Below are 23,284 nucleotides of genomic sequence, written 5' to 3'. Positions count from 1 at the left end.
TGTTCTGTTAGAGGACGCTCGGCCATGTCAAGGGGGACAAGGAGCACTGATCATGACACGTGATGATATTGCGCGAATGAGCGTTGCGACTGTTCAAGGGTAAGGTAGATATGTAGTCGCATAAAGATAGGATAGGATAGGAAAATAGATGAATGTAAAGACGCCAAAGGAGTGTGGTGGGTGAGTGATATAAGGGAAGGTAAGAATCTGGTCAAATGGACGATCTGCTTTGGGCTGAGACGCGAAGTTCGTAATTGACGTAGCCTCGCGCTCCACGGGCAGTGTTCGCTAACAAGAATATATCTATCATAGAGCGATCTTCATACTGCGCCTCCTGAAAGTCACGGCATAGTTTCCGTTTCACGGATATTCTTGAATCCTACTCGTATAGATAGACTAGACATATAAAAATACCAAAAGTCCTAATAGAGAATCGCTAATCATTGGACTACCCCCCTGAACGGTACTTGTATCGTTAGTAAAATCATTTGCCGAAGCGTTTCACCATTAGGTAAGGTAACGACATCGTTACTTCGTACCGTTGACATCTAACTTGCACTACACGCACAACATACACTCTAGCTCTGATCATTGAATAGGTATACATTACTTATTCTTACTTGTGTAGAAAAGAAGTCTTTTGGTTTTTTAAACGACTCATCAGCTGACCTTATCCTAGTTGAAACATTGCATCAACTCTTAAACATCTAGCCGTGTGAATGGCGCAATCCATAGGCGTGGCTCCTCTCACCAACCGACTCGGAGTCGGAGTCGGATGTCTCTTGCTCCCATTCAAGTCCCTCCCCATAATGCAACCTGATTACTATCGTCGATTTACTTTCATGCATGAAGCTGACTGAGATTATGATTGCCAAACCAGCGCATTGGAATAAAGAAGATCGTCATTTTCTTGTGGGTGTGATGTGTGTTGTTGGAAATCGTGATGCTGAACAGCGCAACCTCCTAAGCCGGCTCCGAGGCTAAATCAAGACTCAATGTAAGATTACTGTATCAATCCGTAATCCGTATACCTTTTGATTATCAACTGGTGGGGTGATGTTACAAACCAAGACACATGCATTGCAACATCTAGAATGCTAATCCACCTAAGTATGCCCAGTCAATCCACTCCTCCCAGAATATAAAGGTAAGTGCCATTTCCCTTTCGTGCCTTGTCTGTTCAAACTTGCCCTCTCAAAACCTGCATACAAGCATACAATTTCAGAATTATACATCCCATTATCACAAGATGTCGGAATCAAACCTCTTCAAACCCCTCAAAGTCGGCCATCTCCAACTTCAAAACCGGGTTGTCCTTGCACCACTCACACGTTTCCGTGCCGATGATAAACACGTCCCTCTCCCATTCGTCACCAAGTACTATGAGCAGCGCAGTTCCGCCCCAGGCACACTTCTGATCACCGAAGCAACCTTTATCGCACCCCAAGCAGCCGGCTTTCCCAACGCCCCAGGGATCTGGAACGAAGAGCAAATCAAGTCCTGGAAACACGTGACCGATGCCGTGCACGAAAAGGGTTCTTTCATATACTTGCAACTGTGGGCACTGGGACGAGCTGCCTACGCGAGCGTGTTGAAGGCAGAATTGGGCCCGGATGCTCAGGTAAAGAGTTCGAGCGATGTCCCGATTACTGGACAGGATGTACCTACGCCTTTGACGGAAGCTGAAATCCATGAGTATATTGGACTATATGCTCAGGCTGCGAAGAATGCTGTGGCGGCTGGTTTTGATGGCGTGGAAATCCATGGGGCTAATGGATACTTGGTTGATCAGTTTACGCAAGATATTACAAACAAGAGGACGGACAAGTGGGGTGGAAGCGTGGAGAACAGGGCTAGGTTCGGCATCGAGGTTACAAAGGCTGTGGTCAAAGCTGTGGGCGCCGAAAGGACTGCAATTAGACTGAGTCCCTACTCGCCATACCAGGACATGAAGATGGCGGATCCCGTCCCTCAGTTCACATACCTTACTGAAGAGCTTAAGAAGCTCAAGCTGGCGTACCTCCACGTCGTCGAGTCGAGGGTGAATGGATCAACTGATGTTGAAGAGGCTACTGTAGAGTCCCTCGACTTTATAGTCGACATTTGGGCGAAGACAAGCCCCGTGTTTCTTGCAGGAGGCTTCAAGCCCGATACTGCCAAGGAAGCTGTCGATTCGGTGTACAAGGATAAAGATATCGCAATTGTCTTTGGGCGATACTTCATCTCGAATCCGGATCTGGTGTTTAGACTCAAGCAAGGAATTGCACTAGAGCCGTATGATAGAAGCAAGTTCTACACTGCAAAGGAAGAGGATGGATATATAACTTCGCCCTTTAGCAAGGAATTCGAAGCGGCAAAGGTGTAGATAGATGGTGCTGAACATTTGCATCAACAAATGTAAACTTAGTTTTCGACCCGTTTGTACCACCGCGCTCAGGGGCTCGCTTCATGCCGGCATAACAAAGCATAAGTATAACAGAGGTATCTTTCTTCCCAGGATAAATCCAAAGTATGCAAATAATTACATCTATACGCAATGCGCAGTGAACCATTCAACCCCCATATGGCACATCCACATACAATAAAAGCAGCAATCCCAAAGCCACCGGTACTTACCCATCCGCTCCATCGTACCACAGCCCCACCCGTCCAGACCCTCCGACTTTTACTTACTTACGTAGGTAGGTACCGGCTCCTTCCTTCCCCAGATACCTACCTACCCACAGCCAACACAGATACAATACCGACCTACATGACGCAGGAACCCTCAACTCACCCCGTCCATCCCATCCCACCCTAACGCATATACTCCGTGCCATGCCCTGCAACCCGCAAAGGAATGTGATACAGCACCTACCTACGTACATAAATACCCAATAAACGCAAACGCAAACGCAAGCGCAAACCCCAAAGAGATACCTACAGTACAGTTACAAGTAGGCCCGAATGAAACCTTCCCCAGCCCAACCTAACCCTGTCCTCCTTCCTTACTCCATCCGGACTATCCATCCAAACTGCGGAGTAAAGGAAAGTTAGGAAAGGTCTAAAGGCATGCATGGCATCGGATATCGTCTTCCTCTTTCGGTATCCCTGCTGAGCGCAGCGCACGCCGCGAGCACGCGGAAGCGAGGGGAAAGGAGGGGAGGGAAGTCGGAGAGAAGTGGGGTAGGGTGTAATGTGCATGCATGTCATGTCAGATATTATCCGAAGGGGATGGTGATTAGGGTTAAGGCGAGTTGAAGGTCAGGTAGCCTTAGGAGTAGGTACTGTGCCTAGAGAACTGTATGTAGGTAAGCCTGAAGCGTGAATGTCAGTCAGTCAGCAGGCGGCGCGGAGAGGGGGCGCGACGCACTGCATTGTCTCGTTGCCCGTTTTAGGCTGATGGATTCATGTTGTCGCTGTGACGCTGTGCTGTGCTGTCCCCAGAAACCCGCTTATGCCTGCCATGTCAGCGAGCGAAGGATGACTGATGCTGCTACTGCTACTGCTACGGATTCGGACATACCGGTTGGATGTCTGTCATTCATGTTGTACGAAGTACTGTAAAAAATGCGTATTGTACTGTGTGGTTAATGATCCTGCTCGATCTTTGATGTCATGAATGCTGTGCACGATTTACAGGCGAATGCCGTAGGATTTCTAGAAGCACGCGATGGAAGGCCTAGCATGTACATACTCTGTACAGTACAGAATGTCGTGCAGGCTGCAGCTCTCTCTGATTATGCAGGCGGTGGACTAGACTAGATGGCTACGAAGCACTATTTGTTCTAGCGACCGTTTTGCCGCAGAGGTAGTCCGGATGCAGAGTTTCATGAAGGAGCGTGGCACTAGTAGCCTGGGAATACTCGGTAAGATGCTTTTGGTTAGTATTGGAGTTCGGTAGTAGAGCGAGAATGAGTGGCAGGCTAATGGGGGCTGAGAATGAAGACCGATGGGACCATAGAAGGAGGATGGGGATATGAACGCGATATACTTGTAGGGAGCTCGATGAAGGATTAAGATGTGAAGAGCCAACTAGATAACAAATGATGGAAACCGACAGTTTGGAATTCAACAAGACACCCTGACACCACGATACTATGTCTCATAAAATGATCTATTTGAGCTTGATGACTAGGGTGGGTATATGCAACAAACGCCATATGTAGCACATGACCAGAAAACTCGCAACAAACCGTCCTCACACTACTATAAGCCATTAATGGCACCGTTGACAAGCGGAGCCTGGGACTCTAATCTTGCAACCAGCTTCTTCACACTCGTCCATTCCTCGTTTCTGGCACTATCCTTACCACCTAGATCGGGTCCGACTTCGAAGACGGTGACAGAGCCGTCGATGCCACCTGCTGCAACACGCTTCCCTTCTGTTTCTTCCCATGCGACGCGGTTGAGACTCTTCGACATTATACTCCTGCCTCCTTTGCGTCCGCTGGGTTGAACTTTAGCAAGCGGAACTTCGACATCGACGGTTATGTCCCAAACTTCCAGGTTGCCAGCTCCGTCCACGAGTGAGAATACACCAGGCTTGATCGGTGACCATGCTGCATCATAAACCACATCTTCTCGAGTGAAGTCAAGTATTGGAGCAACAGAGTGTCCTTCTCCAGTAATACCAGTGGTAGAGGTTGCAGCTGGAGCACGAACCTTCCACAATTTCACACTCCAGTCAAGAGAGCTGCTCAAGACAAGGTCTCCAAGATCGACTGGTCCACGAGCTGGATGGAAATCCATAGACATTACAGGTGCTGCGTGGCCACGGTAGCTGACCCTCTGGTCAACTCCAGCTTTTGCACCGGCCCTGTCGTATCGATGGCAAGGGAATATAGTTCCCTCTTCCGAGCCGATTAGGAAATAGGTTGGATCGGTTTGGGGGAAGGCCATGCATGTAGGGCTGACATCCTCTGTTTTGGCAGGTGGAGGAGATGTCAAGACGAGTAATTCTTGCGGTTGAGCAAGCATATCCACGGTCCAACCACATACAACACCATCTGTTGAGCATGATATGATGTTGTTAGCATTCTGGGTGCCAACAATATCAACCGAATAAACCGGATGGGTATGTCCAGATCCAGTAAGAGGTGTTTTTTGAACAGGCGCCGATTTGGCCCTAGTGTCCCAGAGTAGAACTTGGCCGCTGTAGGCGCCTCCAATAATTAGGTTCGGATGAAATGGTGAGAACTTCGCGGTCAATACATCAGATTGTGCATGGAAAACGAACTCCGGTCTGTCGTGAAGATGCATATTCCATACTTGAACAAGTCCATCGGGATCATGAGGTGCTGACGGATTCTTCGTGTATGATGCTAGTACGAGTTCGGGGAACTTGGGGGAGAAATTGATATCGCTGACCATCCGCTTCTTCGACCATCTCTCATCGTAGAATTGTGCAATCTCCCTCACCCGCCGCCTACCCTTCCCTCGTGTATTGCCGTATTCATCATCATCATCGTCCACTCCTGCAGCACCGCTAAGTGCATAGTCTGCCAAAATATCGTATTCTTGATCCAGAGCCCTTTCAATAATCTTGCTAGATCGTTCCACAAAGTCCATAAACTCGTCTGAAGACGTAGCAGCTTTGATTTCCTCGGTCGTCAAAGTTCTCGCTGGGAAGTTCAATTTCGCTGGTGCGGAGGGTGATTTCAGAGGTCCATCGACTAATATGTCATGGGAAGCTTTTAGTTCTTCCTCAAGCTCCTTTCTTATATTCTCTCGTAGCTCTTCCTCTCTATCCCGCTCCTTCCTACCCAACCGCTTACTAGGCGTCGATGTAGCTGGCGTTCCGGCCTCGTCATCCTCCGAGTAATCCTTGGGGGTCGATGTTTGCGCCCATTCTTCTGTTGTCTGCACGCCTTTGCTATATGAGAAGACCTCCTTGACTGGCGACGGGGAGAATTCGTAGACTGTAGATAGGGGCGCGGTAGAGAGACTTTGAACTGCTATCGAAAGCGACTGTGGTCTTTGGGCCTGGCCTGCTGAGGTATCCGCATATTCCGAGTTCTCGTTGCTTAGCTGTCCGGCACTCAATACACTGTTTGGTCGACTTCCTTTGCCAGCTGGAGATCCGATCGGACCAGTCGAGGTAGGTCTGCTTTTGTCGGAGCCCAGAACCGATGCAACTAATGCATCTACAGTATCCCGAGAGATTTTTGAAGGTGTTGGGAGAGGATCTAAGCTCTGTTAGAATACCTCGGCCAGATTCGCTTCAGGGGGGAAAGGGAATCTTTACATCACCAGAGGTCCCGCTGCCAATTCTGCTTCCCGAAGCATCTCTGGCGCGCAGTTCCCGTTGTCTTTTAAGCTCCGCAAGCTTCGCTTTCTTGGCTAAGATCTCATCTCTTCGTTGTTGCATCATGGTTGCGACGCATGCCCATGTCGATGGGGTACGGTTATGTAGATCCTTTTTTGACGACAAGTAGGCTGCGGGACTTTGTGGTTTTTGGATAAGTTCGAATAGATTCGGATGGTGGAGAGGATGTTCAACCCAGTCAAGAAGAATGAAGGAATGAAGTTGACAGTAATAGAAAGCCGTGGTCGTGTCTCGCGCGTCGTTTGGCAGCCGCGTCCTGTCCCGATTCGGTAATGCACCCGCTGTATCACGTGTAGAGGATTTCCCCAAGATTACCCGACCCGAGAAATCCCATCCCCTTAGGAAAGCAAGAAAGAGCTTCGCATTATCCACAACCACGCCCTGCGACCCTCACGCCTGCGATATAGTGTCAATTGATCCCTCCGACAGATCGTTACTCATCAAATTCGTCACAAACTCTCCTCAGAGTCCCCAACTAGATTTCTCCATGGCTTCGACAGGAGTAAACGTACGTCCAACTTTTGCGCAAGCGCGACATGGCCCTTCCACTGCCTAGGGAGCTGTTCAATTGTCTTCAATTCGAATATATGAACTACAAGCTAACTTCTCTACTTATAGATTGCCCGGTGGTCTGCCTTGGGCGCCGGTGTTTTCTACGGATTCTACCACCAAAGATCTCTTACATCGGCCTCAAAAGCCGCTGCTGTCGACCGAGAATACGAACACAAGCAACAATTGATCCAGCAAGCGAAGGCAGAATTTGCAAAGAAGAATGCACCAGCGAGTTCTAAGCCGTCGGGAGGTGGTATGTTTAGTCAAATATTTCTTTCTTTGGAGCGGAACCAAACGGAACCCACGTCTCCAGAAGCTGTGCTGCATGCTTGCAGATGTAGTCTACAATAAATGGGACATCTAATCATTTTTGTAACGATCACTAACATATGTAAACAGCCATACTAGACCCAAACGATTCAAAATTCGACCTGGAGGCGTTGCTGAACAATCTCGATGCTGAGGCCAAGTAGATTGGGGGAGGCAAGGAGCGGCTACGAATGTAATGATGGGCAAAGATAGACGGCATTGTCAAGTAGGCCATTTGGGGTTGCTGGTTAGGCCTGCTGCGATGCCATTTCGGTTGATACAAAAGCCTTAGATCTCGATACGCATACTTCTTGTACATTTTGTACTCATAGTGAGAGTAAGACTGGGAGATACTCAATTGAGCGATTGAAGCGTTGTATACTGTGCATTTGGTATATGTATTGAGGTCTATAATGTGACTGTATGATTTGTCACAAGATCTCTCCGCTCGACTATTACTTAGTTACAATGATGTTAAGGAATGGGGGGTCTCGAATTCCGTGATTGATAGGATGTCCCTTCGATACATTGATGTGTCCTTCACTTACACTTAGTAATAGACCTAGCTTTACTTTCCACCGTTCTGTATCACTTGGTTTTAGCGCTCGGCATCAGTGTCACGAAATGCTATCATATCTGCTACCCCAAAACATTGCTAAATTCTGGAGATACGATTTACATAAAAGCTCTAAGTGTGTAAGAATATCAGGAGCTACCAAATGAAGAAATAATTAAAACATTTTAGAAAGACAGTTGCAAGAAGTATTTGGGCACAAAAGTGGTTTAGCGTAGAAGCAGGGATAAGACCCGCGTCAAGCTTCACGCAACGAACACATCTCATAATCGATGTCATTCGCAACAACTTGTCTGATTCAACCACGACAATGGCGGAAACAGTAGCAGATCCATTTTTCAAGGGAAATACGGGGAGGAATACAAGAGGAATCCTTCGTTTATCAATTCTTGTTTTAATTGCGGCTGCAGCGATTGCCAGTCGTCTCTTCTCAGTAATCCGTACGTATGCCAGTTCTCCAACTAGGAAAAGCTTCCATTCCGCCCTCAACTCTTTGATTGATTGTCATGATTGGGGGCATTTTGGGAACTTTACAATCGAATTCCATTATCTGAAATACTTGCTAACTTGGAGAATACGCAGGATTCGAGAGTATTATTCACGAATGTCAGTACCTACCCCTCGAAATCATCAACATCCATCCACCACTATCGAAGCTCCGAAAACGCTCCTAAAGCTAACTGAAATATAGTTGATCCTTGGTTCAACTTTCGAGCAACAAAATACCTCGTTTCGAATGGATTTTATGATTTCTGGGACTGGTTTGATGACCGAACATGGCATCCACTTGGTCGAGTTACTGGAGGAACACTCTACCCAGGTCTCATGGTGACCAGTGGTGCCATCTACCACGCCCTACGCGCTCTCACGATCCCGGTTGATATTCGAAATATCTGTGTGCTCCTCGCACCTGGCTTTTCTGGGCTGACGGCTTTCGCAACCTACCTTTTCACGAACGAGATGTCCACATCTCCTTCAGCTGGCCTTCTCGCAGCCGCATTTATGGGAATTGCCCCGGGATATATATCTCGATCAGTTGCTGGCAGCTACGATAACGAGGCTATTGCTATTTTCCTTCTTGTCTTTACCTTCTATCTCTGGATTAAGGCCGTTAAGCTTGGTTCTGCTATGTGGGGAGCTCTCTGTGCTCTGTTCTACGGATACATGGTGTCTGCTTGGGGTGGATACGTCTTCATTACCAACTTGATTCCTCTCCACGTTTTTGTGCTGGTCTGTATGGGCCGTTTCAGCCCAAGGTTGTATGTCAGCTACTGCACCTGGTACGCTCTGGGGACGTTGGCGAGTATGCAGATTCCATTCGTTGGTTTCTTGCCTATTCGCAGTTCCGAGCACATGTCTGCACTTGGTAAGCATATTAACACCGGTCCTTGTCTCAATTGCTAATTATGTCAGGTGTCTTTGGCCTCCTCCAATTGGTTGGCTTCGTTGAGTTTGTGCGCTCGGGTGTTCCAAGCAAGCAGTTCGGAACCTTACTTCGAGGCTTCGTCCTCTTGGTCTTTGGTATTTCTTTCGGAGGTCTTGTCCTTTTGACTGTTTCTGGCGTCATCGCTCCATGGACTGGTCGATTCTACTCTCTCTGGGATACCGGCTATGCAAAGATCCACATTCCCATTATTGCTTCTGTGTCTGAGCATCAGCCAACAGCGTGGCCTGCGTATTTCTTCGATCTCAACTTGCTCATCTGGCTCTTCCCGGCTGGAGTGTACCTTTGCTTCCAGAAGCTTGCCGATGAGCAAGTCTTTGTGGTTGTCTATTCCATCCTCGCTAGTTACTTCTCCGGTGTCATGGTCAGACTTATGCTTACTCTTACCCCTATCGTGTGTGTTGCAGCTGCTCTGGCAGTGTCAAGCTTACTCGATACTTATCTTTTGCTTAAGTCTCCCGAGTACCCTGGGGACTCTGCTACCGAGGCAGGCTCCAACGGTACCCCAGCTCCAAGCAAGAAAGCGGCTAAGCAGGATGGCCTTCGTTCAATGAGACAGCCACTCGTCGGCATCTACACCACATTCTCCAAGATGTCCGTTGTAAGCGCGCTGACTTCTTACCTCTTAATCTTCGTTCTTCATTGCACCTGGGTCACCTCGAATGCTTATTCATCCCCATCCGTTGTCTTGGCAAGCAGAATGCCTGACGGATCTCAACATATCATTGATGACTACAGAGAGGCATACCAATGGCTTCGACAGAATACCGCAGAAGATGCCAAGATTATGTCGTGGTGGGATTACGGATATCAAATTGGTGGTATGGCTGATAGACCAACGCTTGTTGACAACAACACCTGGAACAACACCCACATTGCCACTGTTGGAAAGGCAATGAGCTCTCGCGAGGAAGTCAGCTACCCTATCATGCGCCAGCATGAAGTGGACTACGTTCTTGTTGTCTTTGGTGGTCTTTTGGGCTATTCCGGAGATGATATCAACAAGTTCCTGTGGATGGTCCGTATTGCCGAGGGTATTTGGCCCGATGAGGTGAAGGAGCGTGACTTCTTCACTGACAGAGGAGAATACAGAGTGGATGAAGGTGCCACCGAGACCATGAAGAACAGTTTGATGTAAGCAACGACACAGCAGCATCATTCGTCCCAACTAACATTTTTATAGGTACAAGATGTCATACTACAACTACTGCACGCTCTTCCCCCCTGGACAATGTCAAGACCGCGTCCGCGGTGTTAAGCTACCCGACGTTGGGCCAACTCTCAACACCGTTGAGGAAGCCTTCACCAGTGAGAACTGGATTATCCGAATCTTCAAGGTCAAGGACCTTGACAACGCGGGCAGAGATCTCGCATCCGCAGCATCGTTTGAGAGAGGTAACAAGAAGAAGAAGACAATTAAGAAGAGAGGACCAAAAGTTTTGAGGGTGGAGTAAAGGCGGTAGATGTAACTTGGTTTTTGTATCATATCTCATGCGTTCCTGGCTTGGTTTGGCTGGGCGAGGCCAAAAAATGCAGCGATCTTTTGTGTTTAGATGAATTGTACTCGTAAATATGTGGCCCTTGCTTTCTAGTGAGCAGATGTGATTGTTGTGTTTATTGGTTGTTTGACGGTTTAGGGTAAAACTGTGTGTGGCCAGTGTCTATGTTTGCTTGCGTCCTTTTGATAGCGAAAAAGGGCTGCCAAACACTTGGTGCGCTGGCTATCAAGTGTTCTGTTAATGCAGAAGTCTCGACTTTACAATGCGTTGCTTCTTGTCTTCAGTAAGTAATTGTGGGCGGTGCTTCCTTCTTTAAGCAGCTCCTTATGTGAATTGATGAGGGACAGCATGGGTGATTTAGTCTTTGACATGATAGAAGGTGTGACGGATTTTTGTTTTGACGATGAGACCTCTCTACCTTAGTCAGGTAATATGTTCTCGTTTGCTTTGACTTTTAGTGATAGGGCGCCAACATCTCGACAGCTGTCATGCTATCAAACCCAAGTCTCTTTGTGAATCGCTGCCGTTCTCCTCTGCAATGTGTGATTTTTGGCACCAAAAGTAGAATTGCTTATCGTCAATTCACTTGCACAAGCCCACCAGTCTGCTCCAACACCAACCTCCCCATTCGAGAGCGGTGTCTGCTTAGCTCACATGGGAGTATCTCGCACCTTCCAAAAGAAAAATCATATCGATCTTTCCTCAGGATGATCATCCTCATCTCCAACAATGCGTTACGTGTAATTCGCACATCCAGTCCTGCAACCACGCAGCCGTCACCCCTTTCGCTGCTGTTCTTGCAATTCTGCTTCGCTCCTTTTTGCTACCTTTTCTCCCTCCAAAAATCTCTTGTCTCACTCTTTACGGACAATTGATTCTCAAACTATTTGCAAGCCACCGGCAAGTTGGCGCAATGCTCACCTTGTAAGCGCTCTTCTGGCATTAATGCCTTACTCAATATCCCCAGTCTACAGCTGTTGTGTCCCTTCTTTTGCTTGTTCTTCCGCTTTCATTCCGAAACACAACCTAATTTAGTTACAGATCACCCAGACTTGGTCCTCCGAGAAGTTCTTCTGGAAGTGGAGGAAGCGCGAAGAGCAAGGAGAGCGTGAGAGTAATCCCAGCCGGTCAACCATACCTTACAAAGGTCAATGGAAAGCTCGTCATGGCGCGAAACAAGAAACCAAGGTCCGGTTCAAAAGCGACAGTCAATCTTCTAGGAGACGCTTTTGGAAAGGGAGAGGCTTACGGTCCCCCAAGAGTCGTTCGAACTCACAAACGATCGGCCTCTGCGGCTCCTTCAATGACCCCTCCGTTGATAATTGGTGGCATTGCATACGTACCTCAGCAATATATAATACCACAACAACAGCCAATGGCGTATCCACTACAATATCAACAAAATTACCCGTATTACGGGGTAGTTCCAATGCTCCAACCACAAGCTCAGCCGCAGCAGCAATTCACCTACCCAACCCCCCATCCAGGAGGGCCCACCCAACAAGATCTCGAGACTCTCAGACAAATCGACGGACACTACAACTTGCATAAACATTCGTCAGATCCCGCCCTGAAGTCAAAACCTCAGCTAGTAACTTCCAGAACGACAATTACAATTACCAAGCATATCTGCGCCCAGTGTGGCAGATTACGTTCTAGGCAATACCACCGTGATAATCCGATAACTCACGGAGTCGAACCAACGCCCGCGTTCTGCAGGAAGTGTCAGAGAGATGCCAGTGTAACGACCTGTTCCGAAATAAGCCCCCTAAAAACCGCAAGTAAGAAGGGAAAAACTAAGAAGAAGAATCAAAAGGTAAGGACTCGACCATCCTTGTCCTGGCAGAGACTCAACAACATGTGCCCGGGTTTCAGGGCTAGTTAAACAATATTTTGACAAATTTTTAGACGCAGGATTCAAGCTCCGACGAAGAAGAAAACTCGCCTCCGATTAAAGTGAAAGGATCATATGTAAGACTCAGACCTCCAGTTGAAATTGCAGTCGAGGAAGAGCAGCGACGATCTAGAGGGAGACGCCGCCAACGAGATTTTGATGAAGAAGCCAGAGCATATGGGCGAGCATTGTCCCCAATTATCGTTCAAGCGGATGCAGCATACACGCGATATGAGCCGAGAGAGGAAAGAAGAGTTTTTACTGAGCCAACTCGTCAACGATCACCCTCTCTATCTTTCCGATATGTCGAAGCACCTAGGCATCGCGAATCCCCAGAGAGGTCAGCGTGGTTTGAAGAGTACGAGCCAGTGGTTGAAATTCCAGTTCGGGAGAAGCGCCGAAGTAAGTCGCGAAACTTGGACAATCATAAACCGCCAAGAAAGATGTCTCAAAATCGCTATGCGGACGAGCGGCTTCCGCGCAAACTGAACAGTTTTGAGGATTCACAGACCTCATATCATTCTCACGAGCCAGCTCAACGACCGAGAGAGCGCCCAGTTGAACGCACTTATGAGTACCAGCCTAAAAGCCAACGCGAGGCAGAGCGTAGAAGAGAAAAGTCAGACAGGTCAACGTACGATTCTCCCAATGGAACAAGGGCACTTCCTGCGAGGGAGGAGGCTGAGAATTACTACAACAATGACTGGGATGTGCCCGAACCTGAGCCCGAGCGTCGTAGAACATCGACTCGAACCGGTTATCGCAGAGACAGGTACGAGGATTCGGAGCTGGGTGCTTCGGAAGTCACTTATGATGGTAAGTTTTTGACGAATGTCCAACTGAGAGTTTGACAAGCTAATGTTTTCAGATCCTTATAACATGCCCCGAGTCCCAACACCTCCACACACCAATGAGGAACAACCACCTTACCCGACGTCCAAACGCGATAGGAAAGGCAAAGCACCACAACGATTCCCATCTCCTGAAAACTTCCAACCCCGCCGTCGTAATCGCTCTAAAGTCGCCGAGAAACCAGTCATTCTGTCCCCTGTTCATCGTTCTCGTGACGATGGAAGAGGCCATAGAAGGAAGGTTTCGTGGACCGAGCCGGAACCGGAGCTTTACGGTTGGGAGGAGATATATTATACAGAGCCGTGGGAGGCAATGGATGGCGGCGGTGGAGGTAGAGGTACTGCACGCCCGACTGATGACATTAGTGGGTTTCCAACATTTTCCCGGGATATTGGACCGGGTGATCCATCGATGTGGGGTGCGCCCGCTAATGGTACATCTTTTTAAGTTTGATTGTTAATGAGAAGCGTGGTGTCTGGGCGTCGGGATATGATACTTGGGTTTGGCGTTTATAGGAGGAGTGAAGAACGAGAAGGATGGATGCGTTGGGAGAGGGGTAGATAGATGATTCATAAAAGGTGTGGTTCGATGGATAACAAAAGAAAAGAAAAGTTGGTTTGTAGATGATAGGTCATGATAGGTGCCGATTAATGAATAAACGTATTTTTAAAGTATCATAATACTAATATAATGTGTGTTTAAGTACGGTAGTAATATAGCTTTCTACTGGAATATGGTAGGTATGTAGGTAGGATAAGGTTGGAGAATACCTAGTGATGAGTACACATGATTACGACTGGTGAAGAATGATGGTTTAACGCAGAGAGTGAATCCCTTTTTAGGTCTGTCTGCTTTTAGTATACGTGGGAGTTGATGATAATGATGATGATATTGATTTATGATCTGGGAGCATAGTGACTCGGACCTCCCTAGGAGCACGAGGTCGTGCTAAGCTACGGATTTTTACATATAAAGTCCTATATATAAGAAGAGCCAAAAACCATAAGAGGAAAAAAAGATTCTCCTTATATATAGTCCCGGGTCCCTAATCCCGCGGTGTCTTAATGCCCTTATAAACCCTAGAAAGCAGTTCTTGCATGCGCGTAGCCTAAAAAGGGGCTATATAACTATAACCTTCCCCGCTACTTAGGATAGACCACCAGATTTTATAAGTGGAGTGAAATCCACACCTAGAAAGCTGGATCTCCTTCTAAAAGCCCCTATTCCTAGCCTCCTATATGCCCTCCCTTCTACTATATGCCAATTAAGGTCGGAAAACGTCCTTAGGTTGCCTCTACTTGAATCGTCCGTATGCTATAGGTCTAAAAGCCTCTTGAAGGCCGCAGGTCTTAAAGAGGAGAGAAACTAAAGCACCTTTATATCCTCCCTCTCTACCTCCTAGCTTAACTGTATATAGTATTGCTCTCGCATATAATCCGCTGTTTATAGGTGCCTATAGGGTTTGATAAAGCTTAGGTTGCTGCATAGAAGACTATATTGGGATAGCTATTCTATATCAGGACTGTACCGCCGGGAGTTACGGTAACGCGTGCAGCTCGTAGCATATATCGCCTTAGTTAGTCGCCTTAGGGACTGCGTTCTCCTAGAGATCCGTCTTCTTTTGGCGCGCCGCAGACGTCGTAGTAATACGTGGGAGAAAGGTGGGGGAGGATACATAGATATAAACGTCACGTGATGTTGCTAGTTCTATATGAAATCTGAAAATTTTGATTGAGAGCAGAAAGCCGGACTTGACTTTTATCCGCTGTGCGACACGAGATTTAAATTATGGCCAGTCTTACCGAAGGATCGTGTGATGCTGACCATCCCAGCCCAGCCCAGCTCAGCCTAGCCCCTGAATGCGACTGTGCGAAAGTGCGACTGCGACTGTGCGAGTGAGAGAGAGAGGGAAAATCTGGTACCGAGCTAAGGCAGGTACAAAGTCTAAAGCGGCTCAGCCGGATATTCCTGGTGGCAATTTGATGCTATGCCGCTCGGGACAGAAATAGCACCATAACGGTCTCTGATGTTTTCTGGAAGCTTTGAGGTTCTATAGATGGGAAATGTTGTGTATGTAGTACGATGGGATGGTACACAAGAGCTGTTGTGGAAGATGGCAGCTGGATGCAACTCCTCAAGCTGTACTCTGTGAGGTTGGCTTGGCTTGGCTTGGCTTGGCTTGGCTTGGCTCGGTGAATGCAAAAGAGGGTGTCCAGATGATGACATCGAACTCGGCCAATCAGAAGCCGCAGATCAACTTCCCCGTATTCACTTGACTCTTTCATTAGATTTAAGCTTCATGCGGCTAGTGCTAGCTAATTAGATGGAGCTAAGCTTAATATCTCATTTCTCTTCACACCTCCGTTAGCATAAGCACAAGCGCCCCCCCTCCCATTCCTTCTTTTGTTCCTCGTCTCTCCGTCGCTGTTTCTAACACTCATTCATTGCATTGTCCGATTCACACCTGTAAAATATCTCCATCTTTCGATATCACATTCGTTGTACAGATCCCACATTCTGCATGTAAGTCCCCACACTCCTTTTCTTTGTCGCATGCGTCAACTCGCGACCCTCATTTGCCCCGGGACTGATAAAAGGAATTTGACGCTTCAGATCAAAGACACCACATTCCCTACACGGACAACCTTGAAACCCCTTCAAAATGCAATTCACAAGCCTCCTGTTCGCCGCTGCCGCCCTCGTCGGTGTCAATGCTGCTGTCAACTTGACCAACACCGACTACGTGATCACTGTTGGAGAGACCTTTTCCATCGGATGGGCCGGAGCCGAGGGCCCAGTTACCCTCACTCTCAAGAACGGCGCTGCTCTTGACCTGAAGACCGTCAGCACCATCACCTGTAAGCGTCCTAATTGCTACTGTATTGATGTGCGCACTGCTAACAGTTCACAGCCGGCTCAACCACCTCCCCATACGTATGGACCGTTCCATCAGACCTCCCAATCGGCAACTACGCAATTGAGATCTCCGACGGAACATCCACCAACTACAGCCCAGACTTTGGCTTGCAGGGAGCAACTGCAACCTCATCTCTCGCTGTCTCCACATCCGCCTCGGCCTCAGCCTCAGCTTCCTCGGCATCAGTCTCAGCATCAGCAACCACCTCCTCATCTGCCTCTGCTTCCGCCTCTACATTGACCACAGTTTCAAGCTCAGGCAGCACGACCGCAAGCGCATCCGCAACCAGCAGCGGAAACTCTACCACTAGCGCCTCAAGCAGCGCAAGCAAGACAAGTCAGTTCCCGTACCATCTCTTCCCAGGATAATAGCTAACAAAGGACCCACAGGCTCCGGCTCAAGTTCATCTAAGACAACGAGCGCCAGCTCCTCCACCTCGAGCAGCAGCGTACCCAACGCAAACTCAGCAGCCGAGATCGCCTCGCCTCTCGCGCTCGTCTTCTTGACGTTCGCCGCCATCTTGTCGCTCAACTAGAGAGCCGTTTCTTCACTTTGTACTTTAACATATGGCATGATGATATATGTATGCGTGCATGCACGCACTTCTTTGGATGTAAATTTTAGGTGGACATACATTATAATATGATAAAATATAATGCTTATAGGGGGGATGAATAAAAATGGGAAATACAAAAGAATACTTGAGATCATCGTATACATACAAACCGCATTTGTAGGGCGTCACATTGCATCACATTGCCTGGTGGTCAAGGGAAGCTTTTTGAACTGCAGATGACAGACATATCTGTATAGTAGATACAAATGCATTACTAAAATGATCAGAGTTGATCTTACCTCTTTAAAGTCTCATTCATCATGCTAAGCGGCAATTGCGAAAGCGAGCAAGAAAGTCGCATCATTCCTGCGCCTGCTCCTCATCCTGCCTATAAGGATTCGTTCCAGATACATTATATTCCTACCTCATTCATTCAATCATCCACATCTTCTTCCGTTCACCAATACAACTCCCCTATCAGCATGGTGATGCATCCATCAGCCATCAACAGCCCTGAATCCGCATCCTGTATCTCCGTCCGGAGCGCGAGCGCGAGCGCGGAGTATATTTCTTCCTTGAATGATCTCATCAGCTTGGATTGGATTGGATGGGATTGTACCGAACGCATCTCCATTCGATTCTTTGTGGTTCTGATGAGGAGATAGAGTTTTTTTTTTTTTTTCTTGTTGCGGCGAGTGTGGGCACTTCGTATACTGGGCTGGACTTGGTGGGTGTTGTGGAATTGTGCTTTGATTGGGGATGAATGAATGGGTTTGCGGGAGCTGGTGCTGTGCTGGCTGCATCTCCTTGTTGGATGGATGGATGGATGGGTTCGCTCGTAGTGAGGTTGTACAGGATGACTATGTCACTCACTGTCCAGTGATCGAACATCTGCACAGGTTTCGACCTAGGCAGAGGGCTTGACATGCGTCTTCTAGGATTCCGCTCACGTGAAAAGGGCTTCGGATGACAAGTCGTGTTGATCCAGGGACGGCGACCACCTAACCAACATATCCGCCCACTGCTCCTCTGAATGCTCCTGCGTCTGAACTACGGTAGGTGGACGAGGGTCGTAAGAAGAGTGTTGGCCATGACAAGAAGCATTGCTCGGGAGCATCTGCATGACCGACATATCCAAGCAAATATTGGTCGAGAACTGCCTAGCGCCCATCTCGTCTCTTGCGCGACTCTCGTAGATGCGGAACAGCTGCGCTAGATACAGCGTGTAGTCTTCCAACAATCCACAGTCGCGGTATATCTTGCCCATGCTCTCGAACTTGCACACGAGCGCTTGCGTGTAGAAGAGGAAGTTGGCGCTGTGCTGGATATGCGCGGCGTCGAGGGTTGAATGGTCGTCGGTGACCCACGTAGCGAAGAGCTTGAGGATGAGGACGTTGTAGACTAGTTTTGCGTGGTCGGCGAACGTGGCGTTGAATAGAGCTTCTGTGGGGAGCGAGAGGTAGCGTTCCAGGTAGTCTTTGGCGGCGTTGAGACAGCTGATTAGGACTTCGCTTCGCGTGATGGACGAATCCCAGGTGTGGTAGCTTGATTGGTCGGTCCTGAGATCCGGGGGAGGCAGTACGGTTCTGTGGAAGCCGACTTCGTTGACGAAGGTGCAGAGATGGTAGTATGCTAGTCTGAGCATGTCTGCACGTTGATTACACTGTTAGCGGTATAACGTGCGGGAAGAGCAGAACAGAACGTACCGTGTTTCCAGATTTCGGCCGGGAAGGTCTTCTCAAACTCACCCAGCTGCTGCTTGAATGCTTTCACTAGCATGTCTACCCTGACTGGGTCCAGCGAGGCCAGGTCTTGATGTCCGTCATAGTCAAAGGTTTGGTTTATATCATGGGCGAGCTTCTGCAAGCGGACGAAGTACGGAATGAGAGCGTCTGATTCGAATTCTTGGGCTGCGGCAAGGACTTGACAACACTCGTCGGTGTAAGAGGTGTATTTTATGTTGTTGGGCTTCCTCAGCCCAATGCACAGTCTGAATCAGGCTGTTAGTTGTTGCGGGCAGTGGATGTAAGACACGGTACGCTTACGTGGATGTGATGTAGTAGCAACCGAGTAAAGCTCTCTTTGCTTCGGCGTCTTGTGACGACGATAGCTTTACGGGGCTTTCGGCAATGACGGATAAGAGATTGAAGGATGTGGAAGGAGTATGTTTTCTGTCTTGCTGTGACGTGGTGATTTCAAGATCAATCGCCATAGAAGCCGCTAATTGGCAGAGTTGATATATTTGCTGGTGTTCCGGTTCAAAGAAGAAGTGGTGCCTGTCGTTCTGTGAATTTCAGACAGGTTGTAGCAGAGGTCTTCACACTTACCAGGTGAGATAGATCAAAATCCCTTGCAGTAAATCTAGGGACTTTTCACCGGACATGAACACTCTTCGACCTAGCGTGTCGCGTATCTCTTGGTCAAGAAGCTTCTGAAGCTTCATATTGTTGACGGTTGCCATTGCAAGGACGTTGAGGAGCAGAAAGGGCTTTTGCCGTCGGAGGTAGTCGATTGAAGTACCAGGTGAGATGATAACAAATGGAGAGTTTGAGGCAGTGCTTCTAAAATGCTGCACGGATTCTTCGGCCTTTTCGAGAGTGACTAGACCTCTTGATATCACATCCTGCAGGTCGTCGAATATTGTAAATGAAGTTGAGGGCATTGGGAAAGGATGGCCCCCGAAGGATTGGAAGTTTTTCCAGGGCTTGGAAGGATGTTGAGACTGTGGAACCATGGTATTCGGCAGAATACTATCTGGGTTCTCCACTGAGAGCTCTATATATGTTTCAACATTCGGGGTTGTGTCTGCTTCTAAACCACTGGTGCCAGCCTGGGTAGAAGTCATCATAGCCACCAAACTTTCAAGCTTTTGCTCCAATTCGTTGAATCGCCTACATTCACAAGTCAGTTGAGGAAGGTTTAGATAATGAGGACTCGGAAATGTCCATCGCCTGAATATAGACAGTGAAGAAGGCAGATATGCTTCACGAATCACGTGTTTGTTATGCTTCCCTTTGACCTACATTTTTGAATTCCTAGCCCTTTTTGGCCTTGCTTTAGCCTCTAAGAATACACACTTCTTGCCTTCCTTCATACATCTAGAAAATAATTAGGTTCACTCCCGACTTCTCCCAAGAACGACGAAGTTACCTTTGACACGGATCCCCATACTTCTCACTCGGATGACAGCGAATTTTGAAATCCCGACATCCTTCACACGATCGACGGAGTTTGCCAGTTGGTTTGTTACCAGACTCGGCGTGCTGCCCCGAGGTGGTGGCATACATGTCCACAGAGTCACGAGCTAAGATGCAGATGTCGTACCAGTTCTGTTCTTTGCGGTATTACGAGTACATAGAGCAAGATTGCAGTGGTCTCGGAGTCTCGATAGATTGCGAGGTCAGCTATGGTAGAACGGATGCATGGGGATAGATATAAGACGTTGGACTGAGTAAGAGGTATAAGAAGGGAGGCATGTGTGACATGGAAATACTTATGTTCCGAGATTCCGGCCCACTTAATTCTGTCGGGCTTATAAGCTTCTGAATTTCAGCACAGCCCTCACTAATTTACAGCGTCGTGCGTCTCGAATTTCAGCGCATTGGCCCCTAAAATACAGGACCCGGGCAGCGCTTCTGCGCCAGCAGTAAAAACAGTTTCACTTAGACAACAACATTTCCCCTTCATAACTACACCTGGCCACAAACTCCTCAAATAAGACCTTTTACACCTCCAATCTCTCCAAATTCGTGATACTGCTTCGCTCCTAAACTTCTTAACCACATGCCACGCAGCCTCACCTCCCAACTCCAGAAACTCCTGCTCATTCAAATTCGGCGCCGGCGTTGCGATTCCTTCTTCCAGCCCTGGGAAATGCAGAATGAGGAAGTATTCAAGTCTAGAATAGCTGGTGCCGAAGGCTGAGATCAGTGTTTCTGCAGCTTTGGGGTTCTCATGCGACTTGTATGCCTTGGGTATTTTTCAGTCCTCGCTCTCTTTATTACCGGAATGAGACTGGCAAGATGCAGCTTGAAGACTCAATTCTCTGATCCATGCATTCCTTTGCTCGAGGCTTTGCTCTTTTGAAAGGCTCTCATATGCTGGAGGTAGTTCCTCTCGTTGAGCCTCATATGCTGGAGGCAAAATTGCCCCTAGGATACGAACTGCTTGAAGAAAACTTGTTGACTCCTCCGAGAAACGAGGACCTGACCCTCCATACGCTATGGCGCGATGTCATTTACGTACAATGAAACCACGTCTTCATGGATGTCATGAGATACCTCTCGAAGCTCTCGTCCGTTACAGCAGACGTGGTTATTTCTATCAACCGAACCAAGATATCCTGCCCATTTCACGTGTGCTTGCAAAGAAATTGACCACGCACTTGATGATTGTTCCAACCTACATTAAAGATGGTCACAAGATCTCCAAGGTTGAGGATGGGCAGGACAAGTTCCTGGGCCATTTGAATCTTGAGGAGAAGTACCGCTGTTGGTTTCTGTGGAAAGGAACAGAAGTCAAGCTTGAGATTGAAGGACCGGAAACTCCAGGCCTTGATGCTTTGCTGATGCTGGGAATTTTGTATGATGAGGAACATGACGAGTAATATACTTATTCAGAAGTAGATTAATTTAAAAACAAGGATTGTTAGACGCATTAATAAACGACATTGCCCATTCATTTATTGTTTTATAGTGTGCCTACCCCAGAATTCAGGGGCCTTTGTAGCTTCGGATTGTCCAAGTTCGAGCCTACGTACAACTAGCGATAATTCATCATGATTTCACGACCCCCCCCCCCCCCCCCAATGCTTTATAAGCAAAGTAGACAATTAACTCCAAGTGAACTCTCTCCCAACCAACTTCTCAGTGATTTTCCAGAGCTTCTCTGCAGCTTCATCTGCACCGGAGTCAAGAGCATGTATTGCCTCGGTAGAAATAACTCCATCACTAAGGTAGCTTCCCGAGTGGTCAGCGAGCTCCGGATCCAGTGCCGCAACCAACATTGTCGAGCAGCCTTGTTCAACCGTCTGTTTCTTCACCCCTTCAGTCTTCGTTCCAGCCTCTTCTCTCCTCTTCTCAGCTGCTTTCCAATCATCACTTGAGACTTGCGAGCGCATAGAACTGAGTATAGATCCTGGATGAAGTGAAAACGACTGCATCTGGAATTTCTCCATCCGTTTTGCCAAAGCAATGGTGAAAACTACAATGGCGAGCTTGGCTTGCGTGTATCCGTCAAACGCAGTATACTTCGCTCCATTGGAGAAATTGTAATCTTCGAAATCAAGCTGTGTTCGATGTCGTGCAGCTGAGCTGGAGACGTTCACTACTCGAGCACCTAGTCCGGCAGCGATGATATTTGGCATCAAGAGATTAGTGAGGAAAAAATGGGAGACGTAGTCGATGGCGAATTGGCTTTCGATACCATCTACTGTCTGTGAGTATGGACCTGGTGGCGTTGCCGCGTTGTTGACGAGGATATCCAGACTCGGGGCTTCCTTCGAGATTTCAAAAGACGCCTCCTCTACTGATTTCAAACTTGACAAATCGCAGACAATGTGGGTGATTGGAGCCGAAGGATAACTCGTATTAATGAAGTGGATAAGTTCTTGGCTTTTTGTAGCGTTTCGATTGACGAGGATGATCTTGCGTGGAGATGCTGAGGCAAGGGCCAATGCTGCTGCGCTCCCAATACTTGAGCCAGTGGCACCAGTGATGACAACTGTAGTAGTGAGTTTCAGAAAGGGAATGAGGGTTCAAAGAGGTGACTTACTGGTACGATCCTTGACCTGCTCTGGGAATGTATTGACGACATCCTGACCAGTACTCTCGGCATTGAACACTGGCATGCTGGATAGACCTGGAGAGGGAACTGAATAAAGATTCTGGTAGGAATCAAAAGCTGCTGATACAAGGCGAGATATAGAGACTTCGATTTACATCAGAAATAAAGCTCGCCGATTAAACCCGAGTACTCGAATTACTAGTGCTGGCACCCTTTGTATTTAATCGTAGTGCAGCGTAGCAAAAAGAAAAACAAATCTAGCATATTTCAGCAGTAGAGAATCTTGCGCAGACATGGATATAGTTCTGACAACAAAGACAAAAAGAAATATAGTCAACACCTTGGTCATTGGGTCCTGAAATGCAGGATGGATGAATTGGAATCCTCTCATGAGCTCCCCGTTCATCTCCAAGCTTCGGTATTTTTCGTCCATAGTGTTAAAGCCGCTTTACAAAGAAAAAGGGAGAAGATATGAAGTGTTCAACATGCAATATCGCAGAGCAAGCCCCTTTGTGTCAGGAAAGGGGCTGGTTTTAGCCTGTACACAATACAAAATAATAGAGAATAAAAACAAAACCTACAAGTGATAATACGCA

General features: G+C 47.8%; 7 protein-coding genes across 7 annotated transcripts; 4 read left to right on the top strand and 3 right to left on the bottom strand.

The window, feature by feature from the left end:
• Positions 1 to 1,249: 1,249 nt before the first annotated feature.
• easA_0 (putative inactive reductase) lies at positions 1,250 to 2,365 on the top strand (the record flags this gene model as incomplete). Its single annotated transcript, XM_031151351.1, has 1 exon — positions 1,250 to 2,365. One exon carries the CDS (start codon positions 1,250 to 1,252, stop codon positions 2,363 to 2,365), a length of 1,116 nt encoding a protein of 371 aa, XP_031003399.1.
• A 1,823-nt stretch (positions 2,366 to 4,188) lies between these two features.
• Positions 4,189 to 6,352, bottom strand: Dync1i2 (Cytoplasmic dynein 1 intermediate chain; the record flags this gene model as incomplete). Its single annotated transcript, XM_031151350.1, has 2 exons — positions 4,189 to 6,174; positions 6,227 to 6,352. 2 exons carry the CDS (start codon positions 6,350 to 6,352, stop codon positions 4,189 to 4,191), a joined length of 2,112 nt encoding a protein of 703 aa, XP_031003386.1.
• A 442-nt stretch (positions 6,353 to 6,794) lies between these two features.
• On the top strand, positions 6,795 to 7,332 carry TIM11 (ATP synthase subunit e, mitochondrial; the record flags this gene model as incomplete). The annotated part of the gene is made up of 3 exons (XM_031151349.1): positions 6,795 to 6,815; positions 6,926 to 7,112; positions 7,259 to 7,332. 3 exons carry the CDS (start codon positions 6,795 to 6,797, stop codon positions 7,330 to 7,332), a joined length of 282 nt encoding a protein of 93 aa, XP_031003387.1.
• A 720-nt stretch (positions 7,333 to 8,052) lies between these two features.
• Positions 8,053 to 10,640, top strand: stt3 (Dolichyl-diphosphooligosaccharide--protein glycosyltransferase subunit; the record flags this gene model as incomplete). The annotated part of the gene is made up of 5 exons (XM_031151348.1): positions 8,053 to 8,182; positions 8,325 to 8,348; positions 8,434 to 9,108; positions 9,156 to 10,320; positions 10,370 to 10,640. The coding sequence occupies 5 exons, from the start codon at positions 8,053 to 8,055 to the stop codon at positions 10,638 to 10,640; spliced, it is 2,265 nt and encodes a 754-aa protein (XP_031003398.1).
• Positions 10,641 to 16,093: 5,453 nt separating this feature from the next.
• Positions 16,094 to 16,883, top strand: LHYA1_G006408 (uncharacterized protein; the record flags this gene model as incomplete). The annotated part of the gene is made up of 3 exons (XM_031151347.1): positions 16,094 to 16,289; positions 16,343 to 16,684; positions 16,738 to 16,883. The coding sequence occupies 3 exons, from the start codon at positions 16,094 to 16,096 to the stop codon at positions 16,881 to 16,883; spliced, it is 684 nt and encodes a 227-aa protein (XP_031003397.1).
• Positions 16,884 to 17,850: 967 nt separating this feature from the next.
• On the bottom strand, positions 17,851 to 19,749 carry WAR1_0 (Transcriptional regulator; the record flags this gene model as incomplete). Its single annotated transcript, XM_031151346.1, has 4 exons — positions 17,851 to 18,551; positions 18,611 to 18,894; positions 18,950 to 19,180; positions 19,232 to 19,749. 4 exons carry the CDS (start codon positions 19,747 to 19,749, stop codon positions 17,851 to 17,853), a joined length of 1,734 nt encoding a protein of 577 aa, XP_031003396.1.
• A 1,986-nt stretch (positions 19,750 to 21,735) lies between these two features.
• Positions 21,736 to 22,752, bottom strand: TIC32_3 (Short-chain dehydrogenase TIC 32-like protein; the record flags this gene model as incomplete). Its single annotated transcript, XM_031151345.1, has 2 exons — positions 21,736 to 22,625; positions 22,677 to 22,752. The coding sequence occupies 2 exons, from the start codon at positions 22,750 to 22,752 to the stop codon at positions 21,736 to 21,738; spliced, it is 966 nt and encodes a 321-aa protein (XP_031003395.1).
• Positions 22,753 to 23,284: the final 532 nt, after the last annotated feature.

The sequence above is a fragment of the Lachnellula hyalina genome (genome assembly GCF_007821495.1).
Source record: "Lachnellula hyalina strain CBS 185.66 chromosome Unknown contig00124, whole genome shotgun sequence".
Lineage (NCBI taxonomy): Eukaryota > Fungi > Ascomycota > Leotiomycetes > Helotiales > Lachnaceae > Lachnellula > Lachnellula hyalina.
Note: the sequence above shows the minus strand (reverse complement) of the source record. Positions and strands in the feature narration are given on the sequence as shown.